Raw genomic sequence first — 19,821 nt, 5'->3', positions numbered from 1 at the left:
AATTTCCACCCCGCACTACCTCCCTGTCCACTGAATCTGCTGAAGGCACTGCTAAAGGTGAACTCTAAAGGCTGAGGCTGGAGGGCCCACACATAGCCGTGCTGTGCTCACTGCCACCTGCCACCATGAGCTCCAGGACGCAGACCCTAAAGCCACTGTGCTTTTATTTCCTCCTTGCTGTGGAGATCATGGTAACACAGTTGTGTGGTTTGGGGAGTGGTGTGGTCACAAGGCTTTGGTGGTGTGACATCTTGGACCACAGGACTCACCTGTACCAATTCTCTCCCCTTAACTCACCTCTGTGATGGGGCAACCTCAGTCTTTGCTACCCAGGGTACTGTGGCTTTTGACTTTTAGAAGCACACAGGTTTATTTTACACACAGGGCCAGGCCGTGGCTCTGCCATGTGACTAGGGTCTTTGGACCCAAGGAGAGGTCAGTCTCAGGCCAAGTACATAAAAGAAGGGAGCACTGGCTCACCCTGTCCTAGTCCTGAGGGCCCCCAGGTTCATGCTGACAGTTCCTGTTGGGTGCCTTTCTGTGAAAGAGGCACAATGACTCGAAGATGTGATCCTGCTGGGAAAAAGCTCAGCCACCAGTGATAAAGAGAGTTGTCCTGTCTGGAGGCTCACTTTTGCCTCAGCTTTTTGATGAAGGAAACCTCATCTCGATTCCGGATGCCATAACTGAAAAAGAAGGAAAGGCCTAAAGCACCTGCCCTACAGAAGCACACATCTGTGACTCCCCTTCTGAGGCTTGTGGGGGGCCATGAAGAAACAACAGAGGGGAGGCATGTGGCCTCTGGGAAGGCCAGGAAGTGGTAGTGGCCATCGTCTCACAGACCCAGAAGCACTCTGATTCACAAGTCCCTGGGGCAGGGAACTGAGTGTCAGAGTCATAGCCTTTCGCCTCCATGCCCACTCTGATTTCCTCCCTCCTGGCACTGTGTAGCCCTAAGCTGCCACTGGTGGGAAGCAGCAAGGCCCCTCCAGTGCCCTCTGCCTGCCATTCTCCTAGTGGGAAGGGCCCCAAGGAAGCTCCTTGGAGGAGGGTGTTACCTCCAGAGAGGGAGCCGCAGCCCTCTGGCAGAGCATGGGGGACTAGGGGGCAACAGAACAGCTGTCCCCTACAGCTCAAGATGTGGCCGGCACTTACTCTCGGAGCTTCTTTTTATCTTCTGTGAGTTTCTCTCCTGCAGAGGTCAGATGGTACGTCCTCCACACATAAGACCTGCAAGAGGGGAACGCAGGTAAACCACACACCCTGAGCAGGGTGAGCTGAGTGGCTGTGCATGGTGTGGGCTTGAGGCATGCAGCCCGATGGGACCTGGGGCAGCTGTCCTCCCTACCTGGGCTGTTCTGTACAATGTGCAAATTGGCTCTGAGGCAGCTGCAAGGAGGCTCTGTTCTCAGAGGGCTGTATGGGGCGGCTTGGACAAACACACCTTGCTAATGCAATAGGTGACAGTGTTGAGACTCAGTGAACAGGATAGTTGATCCAATAGGAGAGCGAGGGCTGCCAGCACCCAGGTGAGAAGGGGATGGTAGCCACTACAGGTGTACCATCCATAACTAGGGAGGCCACTTCCAGACACACTGGAAATGCCCGACGGGGTCCCCAAGTGAGGATATCCAGCAGCTTGGATGGGGTGATGGCGATGAAAGCAGTATGTTAGGGTTGGCCAAGGCAGGAGTCCCAGGCACAGAAGGATCTGTACTGTCTGAACTCTTTTTTTTTTTTTTTTTTGGAGACGGAGTCTCGCTCTGTCACCCAGGCTGGAGTGCAGTGGCTGGATCTCAGCTCACTGCAAGCTCCGCCTCCCGGGTTTTCGCCATTCTTCTGCCTCAGCCTCCCGAGTAGCTGGGACTACAGGCGCCCGCCACCTCGCCCGGCTATTTTTTTTGTATTTTTTTAGTAGAGACGGGGTTTCACTGTGTTAGCCAGGATGGTCTCGATCTCCTGACCTCGTGATCCGCCCGTCTCGGCCTCCCAAAGTGCTGGGATTACAGGCTTGAGCCACCGCGCCCGGCCACTGTCTGAACTCTTGTGACAGGGAGCTCATCACTTCAGTGGTGCTGTACTCATGCAGAGTTGAGAGCTGTTTCCAGGTGGTGCCTGGTGACAGTGCCAAGAACAGCACTAGCCCCAGGAAGGGCTATAATGAAGGGATTGTCGTTCCACTTACCAGCTGATGTGCTGAATGCCCCCTTCACGCTCCTGCTTGAGCTGCACGTATCTCTGGATGGCCTTCTTCAGGTCCAGGACTGTGGCACTCTGCACTACAACCACAGCTGCAACCACGGACACAGATGGGAGAAGATCCACAGTGAGAACCCAAAGCCATAGCCTCCGATGGCAGGAAAGGAACCCGGAAGCTCTGTGCACAGGGCAGGTTTGTGGTTGCCCCAGTACCCCTGGGCATGGCCTGTGAGTTTCTGAGCAGGCTGACCAGCACTGTTATATTTTGCTGCCGTGAAAGCCTGGACCACATAACCTGAAGGGAGGAGGGCACACTTACGCATTACTTCTCCGTCCATCTTGCACACTCGGACCGTCATTGCCTGGCCATATTCTAGGGCTATTTGGGAGTTGACTTCTTCCAAAGTAACCTAGAAAAGACCAAGGGCAGAAGTGGGAACCCTGGCTGTCTTTACCACCTTGAACAACAACAAAGAACAAGCTGATAGTGGGCAAAAAGTGGTGCTCCATTTTACGAAGGCAAGGAAGGGTACTTGCATATATGTTAGGGTTTCCCAATTCATCAGAGCCCCAATCTCATGTTCCACTCACATTTTCATGCCCAAAGTGGACAGAGTCTCTGGGGGAAAGAGGTGCTAAAAAACAGGCAAGAGAATAAACTCACATGAGGATCCGTCCCCAGGGGTGGGGCCCGTCAGTTCACCCTGAGTATCCCTGATCATCAGGACCCAGGCCAGGGCCCAGGACTGAGTAAGGTAGGTGTACACAAGAAACGATAATAACATATTTTAATACAACATTTAAGAAATACAAGGCAATTAAAATATCCATGATGAGCAAAATATAAAACATTTAAAATTGGCCGGGTGCGGTGGTTCACGCCTGTAATCCCAGCACTTGGGAGGCTGAGGCCAGCGGATCACTAGATCAGGAGATTGAGACCATCCTGGCCAACATGGTGAAACCCCATCTCCACTAAAATACAAAAAATTAGCCGGGCGTTGTGGCGCATTCCTGTAGTGAACCCCGGAGTGGGAGGTTGCAGTGAGCCAAGATCGCACCACTACACTCCAGTCTGGCGACAAATCAAGACTCAGTCTCGGCCGGGCGCGGTGGCTCACGCCTGTAATCCCAGCACTTTGGGAGGCCGAGGCGGGCGGATCACAAGGTCAGGAGATCGAGACCATGGTGAAACCCCGTCTCTACTAAAAAATAGAAAAAAATTAGCCGGGCGCAGTGGCGGGCGCCTGTAGTCCCAGCTACTCGGGAGGCTGAGGCAGGAGAATGGCGTGAACCCGGGAGGCGGAGCTTGCAGTGAGCTGAGTTCCCGCCACTGCACTCCAGCCTGGGCGACAGAGCGAGACTCCGTCTCAAAAAAAAAAAAAAAAAAGACTCAGTCTCAAATAAATAAATAAATAAATAAAAAGTATCGTGCCAAAGTATATTGACGCTTGAGGCAAATGGAACTAAGTTTTTTCGTTTATCGTAGGCTTTTTTTTTTTTTTGGCATCACCTTTGACTTTTAAAGCTATTACAGGCCGAGTGAGTGGCTCACACCTATAATCCCAGCTTTTTGGGAGGCTGAGGTAGGAGAATCGCCTGAGCCCAGGAGTTTGACACCAGCCTGGGCAACATAGTGGGAGTCCCTCTGTACAAAAAGTTTAAAAATTACCCGGGTGTGGTGGCGCGCACCTGTGGTCCCAATTACTCTGGAGGCTGAGGTGGGAGGATGGCTTGAGCTCAGGAGGTGCAGGCTGTAGTGAGCCAAGACGCGCCACTGCACTCCAGCCTGGGCGACAAAGCAAGACCCTGTCCCCCCAGCCCCCTAAATACAATTACATTAAAATGTCATTTAATGTCACTCACTAACGAGGTGTTTGGTTCCTCTTTAAACTTCGCGCCGCAGGCGAGTGCGCCCAGCCAAGGTAAAAAGCCTTGTTTACGCCCAGAGGCGCCTTCCTCAGCCTTGGGCCGCAGCCTCCCACCAGCACCTTCAGAGGCTGCGGGCGCCCGGACGCCCGGCCCCCGGGGAACGACTGCCGCCCCTCTGGCCCCCGCCCGCACACACCTGGATCGGCAGATCGCAGAGCAGCGGGTCCTGCACCACCATAGCCAGACCCTCCTGGAACACGTCCATGGCCTCGGAGTGCGGCAGCGCCTCTTCTTCGTCCTCATCGTCCTCTTGCGCCTCGGACCCACCCGCGGCCTCCATCTCCTCCAGGGCAGCACCTCTCAGCCGGTCTCTGCCGGCACTTCCAGTACGCAGTAGGGAGGCCAAGCGCGCACGCGCAGGAACTGCGGCCGGTCCCAGCGAGGCCGCCCAGCCATTGGTGCGCCGAGGGGTGGGGCGGCTGCAGTGACCAATGACAAGTGCGAGACAGCCAGCAGCGGGGCTGGGAGCGCAGAATCGCCCTGTCTATTGGTTGGTGGGCGGGGCGAGGCGGCTGCCAGGACCAATGTAAGCTCGAGGCGGGCGGCGCGTCGGCGCTGAGCGGCAGCGGGAGCTGCGGGTGGTTGGCGCCTGCGGAGTTCGAGACCATGCTGCTGTTCTGCCCCGGCTGCGGGAACGGGCTGATCGTGGAGGAGGGACAACGCTGCCACCGCTTCGCCTGCAACACGTGCCCCTATGTGCACAACATCACCCGCAAGGTGGGACCCGAAGGCCGGCGCTGGGCCGCGGGCGCCTCTCGCAGGCCTTTCCCTTCCTCCGACTGCGGCGCCATCGCCGCCAGCCCCGGCGTCTGCCTCTGTCCGCGCTTTCTCGCGCCCCCTTCCGGTCTGCAGCAGATCTGTGGGCTCTTTCTGTGCGCTCCACTACGCTCAGAAAGCCCCAGCGTTTCCCGCCTCCTTGGGTTCCTGCTCCCACGCTTGCGCCCTCCTCTGCGTTCACAGCAGCGGCCACGGTGATTCCCTTAAAGCTGAGGCACATAGGTCCGTGCTGTGCGCAGAAACCTTCGGCCGTTGCCCAGCTCATGCAGACGAAAAGCCGGAGTTCTCCCAGGGCCTACCATGTTCTGACACTGACCCCCTCCCCGACTTGCTTCTCCGATTTCAAGTCCTATTGCCCTTTGCCCCATCAACACCAGCCAGCCTCCTGGACGATCTCTCGTCGTGCACATGGCGCTCGCAGGGCCTTTGCACTTACTGTTGCTAAGTTCGCTCTTCCCCTAGATAGCCACCTTACTCATTGGTCTTGTCTTTACCGTATTTTAAATTGCAGCCCCTCCGTCCAATGTATCGTCCTTCCCTTTGTAATTGTTTCCATAGGGCTTGTTACCTTCGAATATATTACGTAATGTATCGTGTGCTTTGTTTATTAATAGTAGGACCTGGCCGGGCATGGTGGCTCACGCCTCTAATCCCAGCACTTTGGGAGGCCGAGGGGGGTGTATCACTTGACGTTAGGAGTTCGAGACCAGCCTGACTGATATGATGAAACCCCATCTCTACTAAAAATACAAAAATTAGCCGGGCATGGTGGCAGGCGCCTGTAATCCCAGCTATCTGGGAGACCGAGGCAGGAGAATCGCTTGAACTTGGGCGGCGGAGGTTTCAGTGAGCCAAGATCGCGCCACTGCACTCCAGCCTGGGCAACAAGAGTGAAACTCCGTTTCAAAAAAAAGAAAAAAAAAGTAGGACCTAAGGTCTAGGAGGGCAGAGTTTTTCCGTTTTGTTCCCTTCTATGTTATATTCTGAACAACTAAAATGAAACCTAGAATATAGTAGGTGTTCAGTAAGCAGATGATGCATGCTGTATTATAACTTGTTGTTTTCCTTTGATAATACGTGTTTTCTTTTTACTTTTTAGAATACTTTTACTTTTTTTTTTTTTTTTTGAGTTGGAGTCTCCCTCTGTCGCCCAGGCTGGAGTGCAGTGGCGTCATCTGGGTTCACTGCAAGCTTCGCCTGCCGTGTTCACGCCATTCTCCTGCCTCAGCCTCCCTAGTAGCTGGGACTATAGGCGCCCACCACCACGCCCGGCTAATTTTTAATATTTTTAGTAGAGATGGGGTTTCACCGTGTTAGCCAGGATGGTCTCAATCTCCTGACCTTGTGATCCGCCCGCCTCGGCCTCCCAAAGTGCTGGGATTACAGGTGTGAGCCACCGCGCCTGGCCAATTTTTTTGTGTTTTTAGTAGACAGACTTTCCCCGTGTATTAGCCAGGATGGTCTCCATCTCCTGACCTTGTGATCCGCCTGCCTTGGCCTCCCAAAGTGCTGGGATTACAGGCGTGAGCCACCGCGCCCAGCTTTTTTTTTTTTTTTGAGACACAGTCTGGCTTTGCTTGCCAGGCTGGAGTACAATGGTGCAATCTCGGCTCACTGCCACCTCTGCCTCCCGGGTTCAAACAATTCTTCTGCCTTAGCTTCCTGAGTAGCTGGGATTACAGGCTCCTGCCACCATCCCCGGCTAATTTTTGTATTTTTGGTAAAGACGGGGTTTCACCATGCTGACCAGGCTGGTCTCGAACTCCTGACCTCAGGTGATCCACTTGCCTTGGTCTCCCAAAGTGCTGGGATTACAGGCATGAGCCATGACGCCTGGCCAGAATGCCTTTACTTTTTAGAAGTTAGAATATGTTGGTGCTACCTCAGTCTTAATGTTTGCATGCTACTCCATTTTGTACTGTGTTGTGGGAGTTTGGAGTTGGAAACTATGGGAAGAGTGAACTCTTATATAATCCTGAAATCTGAGGTTTGGCAGCCCAGGTTTGCGCTCTGCAGTTACCTGGAGTCTGAAGTGTTGTTTTTGTTAGGTAACAAATCGGAAGTACCCAAAACTGAAAGAAGTGGATGATGTGCTTGGTGGAGCCGCTGCCTGGGAGAATGTTGACTCTACTGCAGGTAAGAGGGAACACTGTCTCTGTTGCTAAACTGGATGATTATGAGGCTGTTGATGCCACTGCATGGCAGAGTCTGTGATGTCATATAAATGATGTAGGTTTCTAAAAATAGAAATGGTTTTTGAATAATTTATTAGTATTTGTTACTGTTTAGTAATCTGTTTCACAAGCAATATTTGTACAAGCCTTGGAGTCATACAGGCCCATGTTAGATTCTCAGGCCCTTGTACTGTGGTAGGACCTTCCTTGGGTCTCTTGACTTCTCTGGGGCTAATCCATATTCGTAGATTGTGAGAGCATAACGTGAGTTATACCGTGCTTGGTATATAAGAGGCAGTGAGCAGGTGATAGCTTTGATAATGGCAATGATGAGTAGATTAATAAAAATAAGAGTCTAAGGAAAAAAGTATGTTCTTTCTGTTTGATATGGTTTGGCTGTGTCTTCACCCAAACATCTTGAATTATGGTTCTTGTAATCCCCAGGTGTCCTGGGAGGGGCTCACTGGGAAGGAATTGAGTCATGGGAGTGGTTTCCCCCTGTGCTGTTCTCACAAGATCTGATTGTTTTATGAGCGTTTGGCATTTCCCCTGCTCACACTCATTCTGTCTTTTGCTGCCTGTGTGAAGAGGTACCTTCCTCCATGATTGTAGGTTTCCTGAGGCCTCCCCAACCACACAGAACTGTGAGTAAATTTAGACCCCTTTTCTTGGCTGGGCGCGGTGGCTCACCCCTGTAATCCCAGCAGTTTGGGAGGCCAAGGTTGGCAAATCACTTGAGGTCAGGAGTTCCAGACCAGCCTGGCCCACATGGCGAAACCCTGTCTCTACTAAAAATAAAATAATTAGTCGGTCGTGGTGGTGGGAGCCTCTAGACCCAGCTGCTCAGGTGGCTGAGGCACGAGAATTGCTTGAACCCGGGAGGCAGAGGTTGCAGTGAGCTGAGATCGCACCATTGCGCTCCAGCCTTGATGACAAGAGTGAGAGTCTGCCTCAAAACAAACAAACCAACAAACAAAACCGCTTTTTTCTATATAAATTACCCAGTCTCAGGTATTCATAGCAGTGTGAGAACAGACTAATACACTGTGCTCATATAGATTTCTTGAAGTTAATACCAATGAGCATGAGCATTAAACTGCAGATTGGGTAAAATAAATGTGTACTGCATGTCTGATAGAGATAGATGTGACCAGCAGAGGAAAGGGGAAGGCCCTAAATATAAGTTGTACTGAGAGGGGAGAGAGATAACTGATGGTTAGTACTGTGCTTTTCCCCCTATAGAAGAACATATAGGCCGGGTGCGGTGGCTCACACCTGCAATCCCAGCACTTTGGGAGGCCAATGCGGGCGGATCACCTGAGGTCAGGAGTTTGAGAGCAGCCTGGCTAACATAATGAAGCCCCGTTTCTACTAAAAATACAAAAAATTAGCTAGGTGTGGTGGCGGGCACTGGTAATGCCAGCTACTCGGGAGGCTGGCACAGGTGAATCACTTGAACCCGGGAAGCAGAGGTTGCAGTGAGCCGAGATTGCGTCATTGCACTCCAGCTTGGGCAACAAGAGGGAAACTGTCAAAAAAAAAAAAAAAAAAAAAGAAGAACATACAAATCTAATCTGCTATGTGAAAAAGTTAGTGGCCAGCACGGTGGCTCACACCTATAATCTCAGCACTTTGGGAGGCCGCTGCGGGTGGATCATGAGGTCAAGACATCAAGACCATCCTGGCCAACATGGTGAAACCCTGTTTCTTTTAAAAATACAAAAAGTAGCTGGGTGTGGTGGTCCATGCCTGTAATCCCAGCTACTTGGGAGGTTGAGGCAGGAGAATTGCTTGAACCAGAAGGCAGAGGTTGCAGTGAGCCAAGACCGTGCCACTGCACTCCAGCTTGAGCAAGACTGTCTTAAAAAAAAAGATTAAGTACCTAATGTCAGAAATAGTGTTAGAGTGTTTGAAGCCATTTCTATCAGGTGTGGAATAAGTTTCTCAAAGTGAAATCGCTTTGAAGGGAAATATGTACTTCTCTCTCTCTTTTTTTTTTTCTTTGACGGAGTCTTGCTCTGTCACCCAGGCTAGAGTGCAATGGCGTGATCTCGGCTCACTGCAATGTCCACCTCCTGGGTTCAAACAATTCTCTTGCCCGAGGCTCCCGAGTAGCTGGGATTACAGATGCTTACTACCATGCGCGGCTAATTTTTTGTATTTTTAATAGAGACAGGGTTTCACCATATTGGCCAGGATGGTCTCGATCTCCTGACCTCGTGATCCTGCCTGCCTCGGCCTCCCAAAGTGCTGGGATTACAGGCATGAGCCACCGCACTCAGCCCATAAATCACTATCTTTATTTGCACTGCTATAACAGAATACCACATACCGGGTAATTTATAAAGAACAGAAATTTATTGCTCACAATTCTGGAGGTTGAGAAGTCCTTGTACAAATCACCAGCAGGTTTGGTGTCTGGTAGGGTCTGGCTTAGGAATGGTGCCCTGGAATACAGGGAGCAGAGAGCCAGGGGAGCTATAGGAAACCCTGAGGTCCCTCGAAACCACTCTGGGCCTGTGATGGGCATGGCAGCCCTTCATCCCACCCCCAGATCTCCAAAATGCCTTGAAGAGGTCATCCTCCCATTGCTTGACGAATAGCATCTGGCTTCCTTCTGTCCGTACTCATCTCTGTATCACATGGTCCCTTGACCATACCCTTGGTTTTCTCTCCTAAATCCACTTTTTTGTTCTTTTTTTTTTTTGAGACAGGGTCTTGCTCTGGTGCCCAAGTTCTAGTGGTGCGATCCAGGCTCACTGCAGCCTCCACCACCCAGTCTCAAGCATTCCTCCGACCTCAGCCTCCTGAGTAGCTGAGACCGTAGGTGCTTGCCATCATATCCAGCTAATAATAATTAATAATTATTATTATTTGTAGAGACTAGATCTTGCCATGTTGCCCAGGCTGGTCTTGAACTCCTTGGGTCAAGCAATCCTCCTGCCTCAGTCCCCCAAATTAATGGAATTACAGATGTGAGCCACTATGGCCAGTCTACTTTTTTATTCTTTTTTTTTGGACTGGGACTGAGTTTCACTCTTGTTGCCCAGGCTGGAGTGCAGTGGCGCGATCTTGGCTCACCGTGACCTCCACATCCCAGGTTCAAACGATTCTCCTGCCTCAGCCTCCCAAGTAGCTGGGATTACAGGCGTGTGCCACCACGCCTGGCTAATTTTGTATTTCTAGTAGAGACGGGGTTTCTCCATGTTGGTCAGTCTGGTCGCGAACTCCCAGCCTCAGGTGATCTGCTGGCCTCGGCCTACCAAAGTGCTGGGATTACAGGCCTGAGCCACCGCGCCGGGCCTTTTTTTTTTTTTTTTGAGACGGTGTCTCTTTCACCCAGGCTGGCGTGTAGTGACGCAATCTCTGCTGCCTGGGTTCAAGCGATTCTCCTGCTTCATCCTCCCTAGTAGCTGGGATTACAGGCACCTGCTACTGCGCCTGGCTAATTTTTGTAGTTTTGATAGAGACGGGGTTTCACCATCTTGGCTATGCTGGTCTTGTACTCCTGACCTCAGCCTCCCAAAGTTCTGGGATTACAGGCATGACCCACCATACCCAGCCTTTTCTCTTCTTTTGAGTCCATACCAGAATCGCCCCTAATGCTCAATTCTTTTTTTTTTTTTTTTTTTTTTGAGACGGAGTCTCGCTGTGTCACCCAGGCTGGAGTGCAGTGGCGCGATCTCGGCTCACTGCAAGCTCCGCCTCCCGGGTTCACGCCATTCTCCTGCCTCAGCCTCCAAGTAGCTGGGACTACAGGCGCCCGCCACCACGCCCGGCTAGTTTTTTTTTTTTTTGTATTTTTAGTAGAGACGGGGTTTCACCATGTTAGCCAGGATGGTCTCGATCTCCTGACCTCGTGATCCACCCGCCTCGGCCTTCCATGCTCAATTCTTAACAATGCAGACTTTCCCCAGCATTTACTTCAAAACTCTTCTACCGTCTAACCGTGACTTAGTCTTAGGCATTTTGTTACAGCAGCACAAAATACACCAGAACAGTCACCTTCCATGTTATGTTTCCAACCAGCTGGACTTGAGAAGAACCGTGGGAATCAGGGAGGGGAGGAGCGGCGTTTGTGAGTCACAGATCTCTCAGATTCCCTTAGTGTTAGAGTGTACTGGGAATGACATCACTGTTTGTAGACCTACCCTTGTCAAGGGGCATCAAATGAGCAGGGAGGTTCTTTACCATATTTAAAGATATTAAGTAGGCTGGGCGCGGTGGCTCACGCCTGTAATCCCAGCACTTTGGGAGGCTGAGGTGGGCAGATCAAAAGTTCAGGAGTTCCAGACCAGCCTGGCCAACATAATGAAAACCCGTCTCTACTAAAAATACAAAAAAATTAGCCGAGTGCGGTGACGGGCACCTTTAATCCCATCTACTTGGGAGGCTGAGGCAAGGAGAATCGCATGAACCCGAAAGGCAGAGGTTGCAGTGAGCCGAGATCACCCCATTGCCCTCCAGCCTGGGTGACAGTGTGAGATTTCATCTCAAAAAAAAAAAAAAAAAGACATTAGGTAATACCTACTTCTTTTTTTTTTTTTGATACGGAGTCTCACTTAGTCGCCAGGCTGGAGTATAGTGGCACAATCTCAGCTCGCTGCAATCTCTGCCTTCCAGGTTCAAGTGATTCTCCTGTCTCAGCGTCCCAAGCAGCTGGGATTAAAGGCGCCTGTCACCACGCCCGGCTAATTTTGTATTTTTGGTAGAGACGGGGTTTCACCATATTGGCCAGGATGATCTTGAACTCCTGACCTCAGATGATCCGCCCGCCTTCGCCTCACACATATTAAGTAATACCTACTTTTAACAGTCATGAGCATCATCTTTCTCTTAATGTGGGTCACTTCTTTTTTCTCATTGCCAGAGCCGTGTCCCAAATGCGAACATCCTCGTGCTTACTTCATGCAGCTTCAGACCCGCTCTGCCGATGAGCCGATGACCACCTTCTACAAGTGCTGCAATGCTCAGTGTGGACACCGCTGGAGGGATTAGGGCCAGGATGGCCCAGCTGCCTTAGCGTGTGCTTACCTTGTCCCTTGGCGTAGATGCTTAGCTGGCAGTATGAATCGTGTGTCCTGAGGGTCTTTGCTGGTGTGGTGGAAAGATAAACCTTTTGAGGTGAAGAGCTGGGGGGTCAGGAAATGTGGTCTCTCTGCCAGTCAGAGTGGATGAAGTCATGAATGTCTGGGAGTTTTTCTGTGTGGGGAGGAGACAGAGACCCGTAACTAAATATGCTCTGTTTAAAGTCCTGTTCTTTCATCTTCCATATTTATTGGCAGTTGACATTCCCTTACTCCCAATCAACACTCTTAAACATTTGTACTGTTTGCAAAACTTAACCCTAAATATTTAACTGTGACTTGTAAACTTGTGTAATTTATTATTTATTTTAATCACAATTCTGAGTATTTCATTCAAGTGAAAGTTCTAATATTGCGTTCTCAGTGTTTTAAATAGCTTAAGAGGTAGAAGGCAAACCCCAAATCACAGTGATCCCAGAACTGACCACGTACTTAGATTTGAACAGGCTGCGAAAATACTGATCACTGAGACTTCAATTTCTTTCTTTATTCCTATACTTACTCCCTTATTCATTTTTTTGAACCTTCCCTGATTTGCTTCCTAGGGTTGCTTAAATGTATAAGATACTCTCTCTCTCTCTCTCTCTCTATATATATATATATATTTATTTATTTATTTATTTGAGACAGAGTCTTGCTCTGTCGCCAAGGCTGGAGCGCAGTGGCATGAATGCGGCTCACTGCAACCTCTGCCTCCCGGGTTCAAGGGATTCTCCTGCCTCAGCCTCCCAAGCAACTGGGACTACAGGCGCACGCCACCACACTCAGCTAATTTTTGTATTTTTAGTAGTGACGGGGTTTCACCATATTGGCCAGGCAGGTCTTGAACTCTGACCTCATGATCCACTCGCCTTGGGCTCCCAAAGTGCTGGGATTATGGGCATGAGCCACTGCGCCCGGCTGAGATACTATGGTTTTTTTTTTTTTTTTTTTTTTTTGAGACGGAGTTTTGCTCTTGTTGCCCAAGCTGGAGTGCAGTGGCGTGATCTCGGCTCACTGCAACCACTGCCTCCCAAGTTCAAGTGATTCCCCTGCCTTAGCCTCCGGAGTAACTGAGATTACAGGCATGTGCCACCACGCCTGGCAAATTTTTGTATTTTTAGTAGAGACTGGGTTTTGCCATGTAGGCCAGGCTAGTCTCGGACTCCTGACCCCAAGAGGAAGCCTTAGCTATGCCTCTTAGGGCCAGGGTCAGGATTCGGGTTTGGGTTTGGGTTAAGGGTCGGGGTTCAGGTTCGGGTCAGGGATGGGGGTCAGGGTCAGGGTTAGGGTTAGGGCTAGGGCTAGGGTTAGGGTTAGGGTTGGGGTTAGGGTTGGGTTTGGGTTCGGGTTTGGGTCCGGGTCCGGATTTGGGTTTGGGTTAGGGTTCGGGTTAAGGGTTTGGGTTAGGGTCAGGGTGGGGGTCGGGGTTGGGTTAGGGTTTGGGTTTGGGTTCGGGTTTGGGCTAAGGCTAGGGTTCGGGTTAGGGCTAGGGTTCGCGCTTGGGCTAGGGCTAGGGCTATGGTCAGGGCTAGGGGCAGGGCTAGGGTCGGGGCAGGGGCAGGATGAGGGTGAGGGTGAGTTAGGTTAGGCTTAGGTTAGGGGTAGGGGTAGGGTTAGGGTTAGGGGTTAGGGTTAGGGGTTAGGGGTTTGGATTTAGAGTTAGGGTTAGGGTTTAGGGTTAGAGTTGGGGTTGGGTTTAGGGTTAGAATTAGGGTTAGCAAATTTCTCCACTTCTCGACCTTTGTTTTTAACTGAGTGGGAATTAGGAGAGGAGCCTGTTCCTCTCCACACAGCCCAGCCGGTACAATGCCCATGTGCCTGTGGAGAACAGCGTTCCTGTAGGGCCGACAGGTGTGGACCAAGTAGCTGTGAAATTTCTTCTGAAGAAAACGCACAAGGAGGTCGCCAATGAGCTCAGTAGAGGAGGGGTGCTACCACAGGGGACGTCCACATACATGGTCTTGTGAATCCCGATTATCTGAGATGGTCTCAGTCAATTTAGAAAGTTTATTTTGCCGAAGTTGAGGACGTGCACCCGTGACAGCCTCAGGAGGTCCTGACGACAAGTGCCCAAGGTGGTCGGGACACAGCTCGGTTTTAGGGAGACATGAGACGTCAGTCAATACATGTCGGAAGTACCTTGCTTCCATCCAGAAAGGTGGGGACAACTGGAAGCAGGGAGGGGGCTTCCAAGGTCACAGGTAGGTTGCGTTGTTTTGAGTTTCTGGTTAGCCTCTCCAAAGGAGGCAATCGGATGTGCACCTATCTTAGTGAGGAGATAGGTGATTTGGCATAGAATGGGAGGCAGGTTTGCCCTGAGCAGTTCCCAGCTTGACTTTTCCCTTTAGCTTAGTAATCTTGGGGCCCCAAGATGTTCTTTTCACAGAGCCTATGACTAGATTTGCATTTTTCGATCCTGCGAGGAGGTTGCTGCACACATGCAGAAGTCATGCTGGTGGCCTGGACTCCGAAGGGAGAGAAGTGGATTTGAGAGACATTTAGGAGGTAGGATTGCCAGGGCCTTGGTGATAGCTTGGATGTGGAGGGCGGAGCAGGAGGGGTGTCAAGCAGATGTTGCTCTTAGATTACCACCTGGGATATTAGGGAGAGTGAGTGGGCTGTTTTTTCTTTGTTAGGCAGAACTTGGTTTTGTGGTGCAGTAGGGTGCCTCAAACCAAAGGCCTGACTTCCTCGTACAGGCCAGACCCCACATGGCCGTTCCTGTGACTGCCAGGCCGCTTTGAGGCTGAGAGAGATGGTTTTGTCTGGCCTCTGCCCTGCACGTGTTTACGAATGACTTCTCTGTGTTGGCAGATTTGGGGGTCCACCAGATAGGATACTGTGAAGGGACCTCAAAGGTCTTTAGTTCAATTTATAAAACATCTTTTTGTTCATTATATCATTTCCACAATCAAAGATGAATAAAATATACAGAGGTTTATTTAGTGAATAAGGTTGATGGTGCACCTGTACTAGGCAGTGTTTTAGTTCGTTGAGACACCAAGGAGTTGAGACAATCCTTTACCTTGGAGTTTTGTGTCTGTAAGTCCTGCTGTTGAGAGCTGTGTGTGTTAAAATGTCCGATTCGGGCAGGTGAGATCTGGGCCGTCTGTAAGGTTAGGTGAGAGGAGGTTGGTGTCCATCAAGTATCCAGTGCCCCATCAACATCCCAGTTCTTGTCCACCAGTCTTCCAGTTCTAGGACTGATGCGGAGGCCCTCGGAGCGACTTCAGAGGAGGAGTAGTGTGCTCTGTGGCTGGCTGTTTTGGAGTGTAAATTGTAAATCCTCTGCAAACAAGAAGTTGGAAACAAGTAGCGTTTCAGCTTGAGTTTCTTGTAAATGGCTTGCAGTCGTATGAACCAGAGCACGTATACCACAGGGCAACACGAGGGTCCCTCTATCACCATTTCTCCCAGTGGCCTAGGTGGAGATTTAAACAGAATAATGTGTGCAGCCTCCTTGTGTGAAAGTCCAGTACTTTGTGCTCGGAGTATCATCAGGGAAGGGCCCCTGACTTCGAAGGCTGCTGCGTCTCGCTCTGTGATAGGAGGCACAACATGGCCTTGGTCTTACAAAGACCTTGGGTGCCACAGCTCACTTCAGCCCTGATCAGCCTGATGCAGGCGCTGGGCCCTGGTTCTGGAGGTGAGAATACACCTTGGGCCTCCACTGCATGGCTGCCCTGTGAGCATTCGGGTGCTTATTTGGGGAGTGATACGGAGTCCTGTGCCAGACGCAGTGGTGCACACCTGGGAACCAAGGGTCTCTGCTTCTACTGGAGAATCTGGACAGATGTAAAAGGTGAGAAAGGCTGGGGGTAGGGGTTAGGGTTGAGGTTAGGCTTGGGGCTGGGGTTGGGGTTGTGGTTAGGGTTAGGGTTAGCGTTGGGGTTGTGTTTAGGGTTATGATTAGGGTTTAGTGTTAGGGGTTAGGGTTTTAGCGTTAGCATTTTAGGATTATGGTTAGGGGTTCGGGTTGGGGTTATGGTAAGGTGTTAAAGGTTAGGGTTAAGGTTTGGGGTTAGGGTTGGGGTTAAGGGTAATGGTTACAGCTTTTAGGGTTAGGGTGCTTGGCACAATGGGTCCACCCTCTCACGGGTAACCCTGGCTCTAGTCCCTCTTTTATGTCCTGGCCTGCCCCAACAGTCCCCTGGAGCTGTCTGCTGACCTAAACTCCACGCTGTATGTTCTTAGTTATAAGTGGGACATAAGCTATGATGATGATTCCAAGGCCTAAGAATGATAAGTGGGCTTTGGGGACTTAGGGGGAAAGGTGAGAGGGAGGTGAGGAATAAAACTCTACACATTGGGTACATTGTACTCTGCTTGGGCTATGGGTGGACCAAAATCTCAGAAACCATCAATAAAGAACTTTAGCATTTAACTAAAACCACCTGTTCCCCAAAACTATTGAAATAAAATAATAAAATAATAACAACAGATATCTTATTCCTTTGGTAGACCACATGGCCTAGCTCAAGAATTGACTAAATACTTGTAAAATATAAGAATAAATGGAACAACTGGGTAAGCACAGCTCATGGAGAGATGTCCAGCCATTTCAGAAGTGTTAAGGTTCAAAGCAGTGTTGCCTGCGCAGGCCCTGGGGTACCGCATTTTTGGGGAGGCACTACCATCTCAAGCCTCCTTGTTTATGGCTCATGTTCTAACCCTCACACAGCACATGCTTGTCTTTAAAAACATCAGGGTGAAATAAACCGCATGTCAATCAAGGTAGAATAAGTGGGCAATTAGAGAACCGACATAATTTAGTTGTATAATAGTAAGCTTCTGCTGCATATTTAAAGGAAAATAGACAAGATAATCTTATTATAAAAAGTGCAAATTATTCCACTGTTTCTGAATACTCACTGCTAAAACTCCACACTGAAGCACTGCCCAGAATGGTGGCCCGTGAAGCGTTCTCAGTCTGGGACACGTTATTCCTCTTCTGTAAAAACTGCATCACTTTCAGACAGACTCTCAGGCAAAGACACAGAAAATTATCTCATTATTAGATTCGTGATCTGTTAGAGGTTTCCTATCGCTGAGGTCATCTGAGCAAGTAGTTTTCAAAATGAGTTGATGGCTTCATATCCTAAAATGTTGCATTTAAATTCTAGTTAAAAATAGTTTACTGTATTTTTCCATTCTAAGACAGATTTTTTTTTTATGCTTTACTTTTCCTGGAATTAGCGTGCATCTTACAATTGATACACTGCATTAAATATGATGAGATCTCTTCTGTTCTTCTAAAAAATTATCAATACATTTGTGATGAATATTGATTTAATAACATCTCAGAATTTAAAACATCCAGGTTACAATCATTAACTCTTCTACAAGATTTAGATACAAGAAGGTCATATTTCTTTGTTTTTATAAGTCAAATTATATCTAGCAGAAACTCACATGTGTGAAGATATCGAAGATTCCAATTCACGGAGGTTCCTCGTCATATTCTGTGCCAGACACTGGAGGTGGGTATGGTGGCGCTTCATGCTCCTCACTTTCCTGTCTCACTACTTTTCCTGTGACTGCCGACTGCTGGCCCTTTACTCTGAAGTGGGTGAGAGGACCACTGCCCCTGGCACTGGGGAGGGGATGCTCCTCACAGCACAAGAAGTGCCAGGAAGGCAGCCGTCACATGCCAGAACCTTGGCCACACCAACCACATCTGGGGAATTGCATGTGACTAGGGCCTAGCCCATTAGGAATGCTACTGTTCTGGGAACATCTCCCCGGCATCCTCATTTTGTTTTCCCATTGGCTGGTACAGCTTAACTTAACCCTTAGATGATTCTAGATCTCCACTGAAAATACCTAGGTGAGAGTTATCCAGGCAAATTCTCTTTTCCTCCTTTAAAACCATAAAGGCCATATGTGTGTGTGTGTGTGTGTGTTACAGAGAGGCCTAATCTGCAAAAGCACAGCTTGGCCTTCAGGAAATAGATGGGAAAAGGAAAAAGGGCTGCTTTATGATTTCCTTGTGCCTTCAAAGCACACACAAAGAAAATATCAGTTAGTACTTTCTCTAGTAATTCCATCTGTAACATTGAGCATTTAAAAGTTGTTATAATACATTTAAATACCATGCCCAGACAAGCGCATGATAAAATGTAGCATTAATGAAACAATTAAATGTCCCAACTTAACCTGTCTTCTTGTAAGCCATGAAATAAATTTCTCCCACTGTCTCTATGAATATGTTTACCATTTGTGCAAATATACTACTGAATAGAGATAGTAGACAATTTTTATTTTGACAACAATCCACTCGTGAAATTACACACATAAATTCTGCTATAGCCTGTGTGCACTGGCAGATGCAGTTAAATGTGAGCCAAGGCCCATTTGTTCGTGCATGTGTTTTTATGATGTTGTCTGTTCCTTTTGTGACTTACATATTTATAATACAGAATGTGAGAAGAGTTAGCTCTTTGTAGTTATTTAGCTGGAAGACATAGAAAACTGTTCTAGAACCTTTAAAAAGCAGTTGCAGGAATTTTTTTAAAGTCCCTGAAATTACACATCAAGATATTATTTTAAATTATTATTCTTTGAAACTCCTTTTGTGTATACATCAAGATTTATCAATAACATATAGACAAAGTAGGAAAGTATGGTTACCATATTTTATAATGGCACCTCATGTTGCTTATTTCTTCTATAATTAAGTCATAAATTGAGCTCACAAAAATATTTATATTAATAAAATGATTATCATTGGCAATGTTTGAGTTTTTCTTGTACCTTTTTATGTAACAACAAAAAAAGTTTTTACTATTAAAAATGGTTTTAAACAAATTGGAGCAAACCTAACCTTCATTTTATAAATACAATAACCTGAGGCTCATCAGGGCTGGTGACTCTCACAGGCGCACACCCAGCATTGCCGGATATCGGCTCAGGATCCAGAATGAATTTGAACCATTCATGCTAAATTAATAAATGCACTTTAAAATAGGCCCATATGAATCCCAAAGTAACTAAACCTGTGGAATTTGTAAAAGAAGGTGTTGATGAATGAGGACGTGGCCTTTCGACATTAGTTCTCATTCTCCCCTTTCTAAAAGAATCTACAGTCTCTATTTTCCCATGACGAGATTTCAGAGGAGAGCCTGGTGGCACTTACAGCAGACATCACAGATGTCTGAGTGTTCCGTTTGAGGACGGTAAAGGCTTTGTTTGTTTCATAAAACCTTTGTTTTCCAGGGGAGAAAACACAGGTTGAGTCTAAAGTCAATCCTCCAACTGAAATATTTTAATGACGCTGAAAAAGGTTGTTGTGTTTCGCAGGTGCGAGTGGAGCCGTGCAGTCCTGACTTCTGAGTGGAGCTAGAGGAGAATTATGTTAACGTGTTTGCACTCCTTGCTCAATGTTTAAATATAAATAGACTTAAGCACTGCTTTTTAATGAGAATAAAATAGTTTAACAATGTTTACGCACCTATTTCAGTTATTACATTCTCTAAGCTATTTTTATCCTCACAACCATGGAAGCACTCCACCGTCTCCATTTCAGAAAGTAGACAGTAACTGAACAAAACTGTCCACTTTTAAAAAACATGATTTATTTCATTATGAAAGTTCATAGTTGATGTAATTAATACCTTTTTGTGGTCTTAATTCAATGGGTGTGGGCATCTGCACGCTGTCGTGGGTCCACC

The 19,821-nt window shown here is 48.6% G+C and overlaps 2 protein-coding genes and 1 long non-coding RNA gene across 3 annotated transcripts; 2 read left to right on the top strand and 1 right to left on the bottom strand.

The window, feature by feature from the left end:
- Nucleotides 1-147: 147 nt before the first annotated feature.
- SNRNP25 (small nuclear ribonucleoprotein U11/U12 subunit 25) lies at nt 148-4,499 on the bottom strand. Its single transcript, XM_007979615.3, has 5 exons — nt 4,268-4,499; nt 2,519-2,609; nt 2,186-2,291; nt 1,156-1,230; nt 148-686 (listed from the first exon to the last, which is right to left on the bottom strand). The coding sequence occupies exons 1-5, from the start codon at nt 4,409-4,411 to the stop codon at nt 629-631; spliced, it is 474 nt and encodes a 157-aa protein (XP_007977806.1). The 5' UTR covers nt 4,412-4,499; the 3' UTR covers nt 148-628.
- Nucleotides 4,500-4,679: 180 nt separating this feature from the next.
- On the top strand, nt 4,680-12,455 carry POLR3K (RNA polymerase III subunit K). Its single transcript, XM_007979630.3, has 3 exons — nt 4,680-4,848; nt 6,957-7,044; nt 11,953-12,455. The coding sequence occupies exons 1-3, from the start codon at nt 4,738-4,740 to the stop codon at nt 12,078-12,080; spliced, it is 327 nt and encodes a 108-aa protein (XP_007977821.1). The 5' UTR covers nt 4,680-4,737; the 3' UTR covers nt 12,081-12,455.
- A 3,508-nt stretch (nt 12,456-15,963) lies between these two features.
- Nucleotides 15,964-19,592, top strand: LOC119624413 (uncharacterized). The gene is made up of 2 exons (XR_012092874.1): nt 15,964-17,631; nt 19,451-19,592. It is a non-coding gene; the product is annotated as an uncharacterized lncRNA (long non-coding RNA).
- Nucleotides 19,593-19,821: the final 229 nt, after the last annotated feature.

This window comes from Chlorocebus sabaeus, chromosome 5 (assembly GCF_047675955.1).
Source record: "Chlorocebus sabaeus isolate Y175 chromosome 5, mChlSab1.0.hap1, whole genome shotgun sequence".
Classification (NCBI taxonomy): Eukaryota; Metazoa; Chordata; class Mammalia; order Primates; family Cercopithecidae; genus Chlorocebus; species Chlorocebus sabaeus.
Note: the sequence above shows the minus strand (reverse complement) of the source record. Positions and strands in the feature narration are given on the sequence as shown.

Bases quoted from the DNA above. Each gene is read 5' to 3' on its own strand.
- SNRNP25 (XM_007979615.3), bottom strand. From the start codon at position 4,411: ATGGAGGCCGCGGGTGGGTCCGAGGCGCAAGAGGACGATGAGGACGAA. The intron at 2,610-4,267 runs GTGTGTGCGGGC...GGTCTTTTCTAG, and splicing joins TCTGCGATCTGCCGATCCAG to GTTACTTTGGAAGAAGTCAA. The intron at 1,231-2,185 runs GTAAGTGGAACG...CCCCTCTTGCAG, and splicing joins GGCATTCAGCACATCAGCTG to GTCTTATGTGTGGAGGACGT.
- POLR3K (XM_007979630.3), top strand. From the start codon at position 4,738: ATGCTGCTGTTCTGCCCCGGCTGCGGGAACGGGCTGATCGTGGAGGAG. The intron at 4,849-6,956 runs GTGGGACCCGAA...TGTTTTTGTTAG, and splicing joins TGCACAACATCACCCGCAAG to GTAACAAATCGGAAGTACCC. The intron at 7,045-11,952 runs GTAAGAGGGAAC...TCTCATTGCCAG, and splicing joins GAATGTTGACTCTACTGCAG to AGCCGTGTCCCAAATGCGAA.